Source organism: Cibotium barometz, chromosome 2 (genome assembly GCF_041138505.1).
Source record: "Cibotium barometz isolate CiBa-2024 chromosome 2, ASM4113850v1, whole genome shotgun sequence".
NCBI classification, from domain to species: Eukaryota; Viridiplantae; Streptophyta; class Polypodiopsida; order Cyatheales; family Cibotiaceae; genus Cibotium; species Cibotium barometz.
Genome location: NC_141047.1, coordinates 17,649,410 through 17,657,562, shown reverse-complemented (window position 1 = coordinate 17,657,562; position 8,153 = coordinate 17,649,410). Strand labels below are relative to the sequence as shown.

General features: G+C 41.3%; 1 protein-coding gene across 1 annotated transcript; it reads left to right on the top strand.

Moving 5' to 3' along the window:
* Nucleotides 1–4,356: 4,356 nt before the first annotated feature.
* Nucleotides 4,357–7,937, top strand: LOC147640745 (uncharacterized). The gene is made up of 2 exons (XM_086814618.1): nt 4,357–4,872; nt 6,779–7,937. Exon 2 carries the CDS (start codon nt 6,808–6,810, stop codon nt 7,744–7,746), a length of 939 nt encoding a protein of 312 aa, XP_086670744.1. The 5' UTR covers nt 4,357–4,872; nt 6,779–6,807; the 3' UTR covers nt 7,747–7,937.
* The last annotated feature ends 216 nt before the right edge of the window (nt 7,938–8,153 follow it).

Genomic DNA, 8,153 nt, shown 5'->3' with positions numbered 1-8,153 from the left:
ATACAAGACAAGCAACATAACAACAAATAAGAATAAATCTTGCAAGATTGCACCAATGGTTAAGCCTATTCTATAAACTTGCTTATGCACAATACAAGATACATTATGGCAAAAGACTTGCAAAACTAGTATTCACAAAGCCCTTTTCAGACTGTGCTCGGCCAAGACTTAAAAAATATACTTAGCTTTCTAGACTAGCTCCCTTTGTCACTAAACAAAGTCATTGACTTCTAACATAAATCACACACATTGGTTGCTTTATAATCCATAGTGCCACGTTACAAAAGATATAAGTAAAGTTATAACAGTGAGTGAGGTCGCCTTTTAAAATGATGTAGGAGATGCTAACCAAAGTGGTTAATAATTCACATTGAATAGAAGTTGTTATTGGCTATAATAGAAGTTGCTAATAGTAGTAATAGAAGTCACTATTGGTTGTAATAGAAGTTGCTATTAGGCTCTACTCATATATTAAGAAAGCCAAGGAAGTTAGTTGGATATAGTTCTTTGGTAGTACTACCACTCATAGAAGAGGATTACTCAATTAAATTAAGAAAGCCAAGGAAGTTAGTTGGGTATAGTTCTTTGGTAGTACTACCACTCACAGAAGGATTACTCAATTAAATTAAATTCTCATAAATGGAAAAAGTGGTAGGTATGCTGCTTCATCATATTCAATATACTGTGGTTATTACTAGACATAAGAGTTGCCTACATAGTGGCTTCATGTTTTTTATTTGTATCATGAAATTCCCTGTTGGTGGGATGACAAATTATCCTTTCTAATAGCGCATGATTCATGATGATAAATGTGACCTAGCTAAGATATATAGCCACATCATTGTTGATTTTCTATGTCTTATCATCATTCATACCAACATCATGGTTTGTCTTATGCAAATCCCTAGACCTTGCTCTTCTGTAGTGCTCTCATTTTGTGGAGGCTTCTTAATCCTCACTTATGTTGTCTACACATAGGCAACATAGTCGAGCCCCTCCCAATGTTGATCTATTGATGTTGTGCAATTCCCAATATTCTCATTTGTAGCCATTTTAATAAAATCTACACCACATACATGTGAATAACAAATAATTAACTTAATAGAGGTTACTCCTCATATGAATCATTGTATCTGAATTGTGAAGGGATTTTTAATTTGAGAACAAGAGAAACTTAAAACTAGTGATTAAAGCACTCGTGCAAGTTAATCATAGGATTATTTGGGGTGTTTTTTGTTTGGGGGGAGAGAGAGAGAGAGAGAGAGAGAGAGAGAGAGAGAGAGAGAGAGAGAGAGAGAGAGAGAGAGAGAAGATGACTGTGACCAAAAATGGCGTGGGTGGTGAAACATTCTCCTGGGGGGGGGGCAAGGTGATGTGATACACTTTGTCCATCCCTAGGTATTCATATAGGATAATTACAAATCCATAAGCATGATTTCTACCTATCTTTTCCACCCTATAAATACACTTGGACCTTTTTAATGCCTACACTTATTCATTGTACCCAACAGATTAAACTACCACCATGAACATTTTTAGAAATGGTTCTAAGAAATGATTTTTTTTCTTGTAGCCCAGAGAGAGAGAGAGAGAGAGAGAGAGAGAGAGAGAGAGAGAGAGAGAGAGAGAGGAGAGAGAGAGAGAGAGAGAGAGAGAGAGAGAGAGAGAGAGAGAGAGAGAGAGAGAGAGATGTTTTGAGATTTGGAAAACACACACACGCGCGCGCGCTCGCACATGCACGCACTACATGCACATGCACATGCATTTAAACAAAATTTCTATGATAAATCTTCTACCCTTCTATGATAAGTCTTCTACCCTTTGACTTACTATGCCTTGAGAATTCTACACCTATGGTAGCTTTTGCTCTAATAAAAAGATACTTATACCATGATTCATTCACTAATCCGTAAACCTTAAATCTTGGTTTATTTTTAAAGCTATTTTTAATAAAGAGATACTTATACCATCATCAAAAAAGATTCATTCACTAATCCATAAGCCTTAAATCTTGGTTTATTTTTAAAGTTATTTTACTTTTGGAGCAATGACTTGCACTAGGCCACGTGTCACCATCAAAAAGAGGAAATACAATGACATGTTGCTTCTCTCCATTTCCCTCTAGGAAGTTAGATGAGAACATTCCATGAGCATGTCAAAGTGAGATACAATTTCAAAGTTTAGGTGGCACCATACATGAGCACCATTTGGATCTTTTCAATGAAAATAAAGGCTACCACGTTTTCAAAATTGCATCTAGAACATTCTTGATTTATTTTTAGAGCATGTTCATCAATGACCTACACTTGGCCACATGTATCACCATCAAAGAGAGGAAACACAATGACATGTGACTTCTCTCCATTTCCCTCTAGTAAGTTAGATGAGAACATTCCATAAGAATGTCAAACTGAGATACAATTTCAAAATTTAGGTGGTACCACACATGAACACGACTTGGTTGTGGCTAGCCACATTTTCAAAATTGCACTTAGAACATTCTAGAGAGTCCACTCTTGACAATTTTAGAAATTTCTACCCCATCAACCAAGAGTCTTGCAAACATCTAGAAGATGATGACATCTCCCTAACAATGACCTTGTTGCATAATATTCATGCTTTTATTAGAGCTAGGATTAAAAGTTAAAATACTTAATTAAGTTGAGCCCACTTGTATTTAATCCTCTCTATTTTTGTAAGGGACCCACCAAGAATGACTATAGTTGGCGATTGGCTAGGATTTGGACGCCTTGCCATTTGTAACTAGATTGAGGCCCCAACCCTTACACCGTCAAGTATATGAAAGGGTGGAATGGATGCATCAATGCTAGGAAAAAATATCCTTTAATGTATTTTTCATAGCTCAAATTTGTAAAAACCAATTGAAAATTTGCATGCCTTGAAATTAACAACAAAGATTTTGAGAATTTAGTTATAATAACCACTTGATGTGTAGATTTTTGAAGGAATTAAAACATGCCAAGGTAAAGAAAGATCTCCCCTTATTTTGTTGGTTGGATCCCCCCCCCAACACTGGATGACACTCTTGCCTATCCAAGTCCTTGGTTGCTCTCGGGTAAGAGATTAGGCTTAAAGGCCCAAAAAAGCACAACTAAATGATCTTTCCATGGGCAAGATGCTAGGCTTGAAGCCCTGAAGAAGTATGCCAAGGCTATTATGCTTGGCCAAAGATTGTCACCAAATTTGAGGTCAAAAGATAAACTATGGGTGGTTGTGGTTGATTCATTGAGTGCTACAATGATGTGTGATGTCCACTATGGGTATTGCTCCCATTTCAGTTGGTTAGACAATAACAATTGTGTCCACTAGGAGCCATGGAGGGGCAATCTTGATTCTTGCCTATCCAACTCCTCTCCATGGACAAGAATATTTTGTTGAAGGCCTTTGGTGTGTGAAAAATTATGATGGTCAAGCCAATCAATGTGAATCACACTGAGCGGTGCCCCATGGAGGACTTACATATATGGTTTGTGCTCTGCTAAGCTTCATAAATAGTAACAAAAAAGGTACCCCTATTGTAAAATTAGAGGAACCAATAAATGGTGGGGGAAGGAAATTCTACAAATGTTGCCAGAGGGCCTCTCTTGTAAGTTTGTCAAGTTTTGGTGGGAGAGGCAACAATTAGTTGACTTTGAAGATGATTAAATATGGCTACAAGACTTTGCAAGTAGTGCAAAGACTTGCAAGTTGGGCCAAAAATAGAATGGAGTAGGAAGTTAAAAGGTGACTAACCAATGAACATGGATTTTCCCTAGTCACTATTAAATGATGAGGCTAAGCTTTGAATGCAGTAGGCAAGTAAATTTAGCAATGTGAGGAGTCCACTCTACGTGGGTAGCATTTCTTTATGTGTTGGCCCATGGTATGGGAATGACATAGGACCTTACATCATGAGAGATGATGTCAATGAAGCCTTGGAATTTTGTTTCCTTTTAAAGTCATAGTACATGTCTATGTGCCATGTCGCCTCAACATGTGACATGAACCATCATGGCATCATCTATGATGACATGTGACGATGTCAATGAAGCCTTGGAAGTTTGTTTGCTTTTAGAGTCATAGTACATGTCTATGTGCCATGTGGCATGAGCATGTGACATGAAACATCATGGCGGCATCTATGAGTGACAATGCACATGACTCATGAAGGGTGGCCCAATCAATTTGGTAATGGAAATTTGGAAAGGAGAGGCTTGTTGTGATGCAATGATGGGAAGGTAGAAGTCTTCATCTAGCTGTATTTTGAATTTTCCACACGGGTCCCTGGGAAGGTAGAAGTCTTCATCTAGCTACATGGGTTCCCTGGGAGGGAAGAGCAATTAGAAAATATGGTAGCAATGGCAAGATAGCCTAATGTCTAGGATGGATTTTCTTTATAGGAGAAAGCAAGACTTGATGATTTTAAAAATTGATAAGCTATTAGGAAAGTTGGGGGAAAATGGAAGAAAAGCTCCCATTTATTGTTTTTTTTTTCAGAAAAGGAAAAATATAAGACGGTGGTGTGTACAAATGTGAGAAAGTGAAGTTTTAACAAGCTTTCTGACCAGCTAGTTATGGCCTTCAAGTCCGGATCTCGCCGTCGTGGAGCTCGTGTTCTTCTTCTTCTTCTTCTTTTCCTCTTTCCACCCACAGTCTTTAGACTTTTGCTTCAATTTTTCTCCGAAGCCGGCTACCTTTCCTGCGAATTTTTCCTACCTTGCCTTTCACTACTGCCGCTGCCGGACTTCAAAGGTGGGAAATCAACATGAAGGTTTTGAGGCAGCTCCTACATTTCCAGCTTCTTTCCAGCTCAATTCTTTGTACTTGGAAATTCAGATTCGCCTCTCGGAGAACAGTTGCGGCGTGAGCTTGGTATCTCTCTGTTCTCTTTCTCTCTCTTGCATCTGCTCTCTGTGTGCGCTGCTGCTGTTCTCTGTGTGTGTGTGTGTGTGTGTGTGTTACCATTTGAGATTGGAATTCTCAATGAAGGCAGACCGGTTATTTTGAGACATTTCATCATGTGTGCGTGTATGCGTGTGTGTGTGTGTGTGTGTGAGAGAGAGAGAGAGAGAGAGAGAGAGAGGTCTTTGAATGTCAGAGGCAAGCGAGAGGACAACATATGATTTCATCGTGTGTGTGTGTGTGAGAGAGAGGGAGAGAGACACAGAGAGATCATCCTCTGGAAGCGTATAAGTGCAGACAATGGCTTACTACTTGCGCATACCCATGGGACAACATCTTCTTTCCCCCTTTTTTTGGGGGAGAGAGAGAGAGACGATTGCCCATGTGAGAAGGGTTACTCAGGCACATGGATTCTTGCCAGCCAAGCATATTTAAAGTGGTGACTTCTGTAAGATGTTACCCTAAAGATCAGAAGCATGCCTTGCTCTGACAAGAAGTTAATTCCTATAGGGTATCAGAGAGGTGTAACGATTCTGGTTGGCCCCCGACTTGGCACGTGCATGCGGCTGCACGTGTGGCAACCCTGGGCTGTTGTCACGCCAACTTTGATGGGGACACAAGTCTTGAAGTCAGAACACGGAGTTCTTATGCAGAAGTGGCTTGTGCTACTGATTGGCCCTTGGAATACTAACTGTCCATTGAAAAAATCTAGCATCCCCAAAAAAAATCTGTAAGGGCATTAACAGGCTTTGTAGCTCTGGAATGGACCAATTTCCTAAACTATCAAGTTCTCATATGCATAAATTACCAGTATTCAGTGAGTTGAACATCCCATGTACCCCGCATCACAAAACCTTCTTGAGTCATGAGCATGACTCGTCCATGTACCTCAAAGAGGCCCATGTGGGTTCAAAGGAACCTTTTTTTTGGCTCGGTTACATCTACAAGGTATGTAAAGTCATGCTTGTCTTTGTTAAAAATTAGGGTTGGCATGCATGCACAAGCAAGCTCTATCAAAGACAATTTTGTCGGTGCAGCCATGCGCATGACGTTTCTTTGTGAGTTAGTTTACATGCCGTGAAACTTCTTATTAGACCTGCCATCATAACACACCACTTCACCTGAATTTATTAGCATTGCCCACCTGCGTCGGGCTTACACAGGTGGGTATTGAGATGACTTTTACCTTGATTTAAGCTTGCAGGGAGAACTACAAGCAAACAAGAAAGTAGAAAGGGATGGGCAGACACTTATATGAGCTTTTCAGATTAAGCCATGCCTCCCGAGGATAAAAACCAACAGAAAGCTGGCAGAAAACAAAGCACCACTTGACCATTGCAGCCAGCAGCTGGCCTCTGATGCTTTGTTTCGTCTTATTCCAAACAAGAATGAGACGTGGACAGAACAATGACCCAACTTCTCTTACAAGAGCTTAGCAAGTTCTATTTGTCCAAAATGTGTGGGGCACCATGATCAAAGTAGGGTAGGAAGTCTTGTAGGCAGCCTCAAGCTTGCACAGTGGCAGGATGTGAGAAAGGAACCCTAATATTTCAAGGATAGAGGAGTGTAGATTACCTCACCAAAACCCTCCTAGAGGCCTCTTCTGTCACTTGAATCAGAAACTCTCTAGCCAACCTGCAAATTGTCAGCCTAAGCTGGCTAGCAGACCCAGCAAGTATGCGCTGCATGTGGGTCTGGATTGCCCAGGCTCCAGCATGTAGCGTATTTGTGCAATTCTGTACCCAGAACAGAAGCCCTGCCTGTGAGAATAGGGTGCATGTAATCACATCCCACAAAAACAAGGAAATTTTTGTGTGTGTTATTAATCAACAGTCTTTTTGACTAGGCTGATGGGATTGAAAAATTGTGGGTGCAGGTATGAACATACATTCGCGCTAAACAACAATGGGCTGTAAGCTGGTAAAATTCACAAGTGCTGCTGATGAGGAGAAGGAATTGGCAGAGTTGCAGCAAGCAGAAGGCACAGATTTTCCTGGAAGTGACTACCACTCATCCGATCGGACCCAATGGATGGGGCAACTTGACCTCGACAAGGTAAAAGTGAAGGATGTGATTTGGCCCGGCACACATGACTCAGCAACCGACAAGATAGGAATACCCTACGCAACACGGCCTTTTGCCCAATGCCAAACTCTTCCCATCTACAGGCAGCTGCTGCAGGGAGTTAGGGTACTTGATATCAGGGTGGAAAAGGATGGCTTCATCTGCCATGGCATACTGACAAGCTACAAGATTGATGTTGTGATCAGTGCTGTAAAGCGTTTCCTGGATGAGACCACAGCCGAGTTCATTGTACTGGAGATTCGTACAGAATATGGACATGAAGACCCACCTGAATTCGACATGTGGCTGATAGAGCAGCTCAAGGACTTCCTCATTCCACAAGATGAGGCTGTGTTTGAGAAGACACTGGGTGAGCTGCTTCCCAAGAGACTGTTCTGTGTCTGGAAACCACGGAAGTCACCAGCACCATCTCCATGGAGCCCACTATGGAGCTCTGCATATCTAAGAGATAATTGGACAGATACTGATTTACCATACACCAAATTCATGAATAACATGTATTACCTGGAGATGCAGCCACCAGTGGATGAGAGATACTACTTCTACAGGGTTGAGAACACGTGCACTCCACAGGCAACTAGTGCAGTTGCATGTGTGAAGCCGGTGACCTCTCGCATACAGCCGTATGCTAGGCTCTTCATCTCCCAAGCCTTCAAGAAGGGGCTGGGTAACTGCCTGCAGATCTTCTCTTCTGATTTCATCGAAGATGACTTTATAGATGCTTGCATTGGGGCCACATTGGCGAGGATAGAGGGTTGATGTAGAGGAAGGCTACTGAGTGGGTGCAGACCCTCTTCTTGGGCAAGCTTTGCCCCATTGGCTTGAAAAAAGAAAAATAATAACAATTCTCAGAAATGGCCTAAGAGTTTTCTTTTACAGGGCCATGTTCCACCTCTTGTGAGCAATGTGGAATTTAGTGTTCTTGTGCATAATGAAAGGATTGTTTTTGTGGTGAATGAAGGCATCTTGTTTTGTCTCAAAAGGAGGCCAGAAAGACAGATTCTCTCTCTCTCTCTCTCACACACACACACCCACACCCACACCCAACACACTGTTTTTTGTTGTTGTGAATGAGGGTGCCTTGTTTTGTTTCAAAACAATGAAGAGGCCACAAGTGCCAGAAAGACAGACGCTCTCTCTCTCTCTCTCTCTCTCTCTCTCACTCT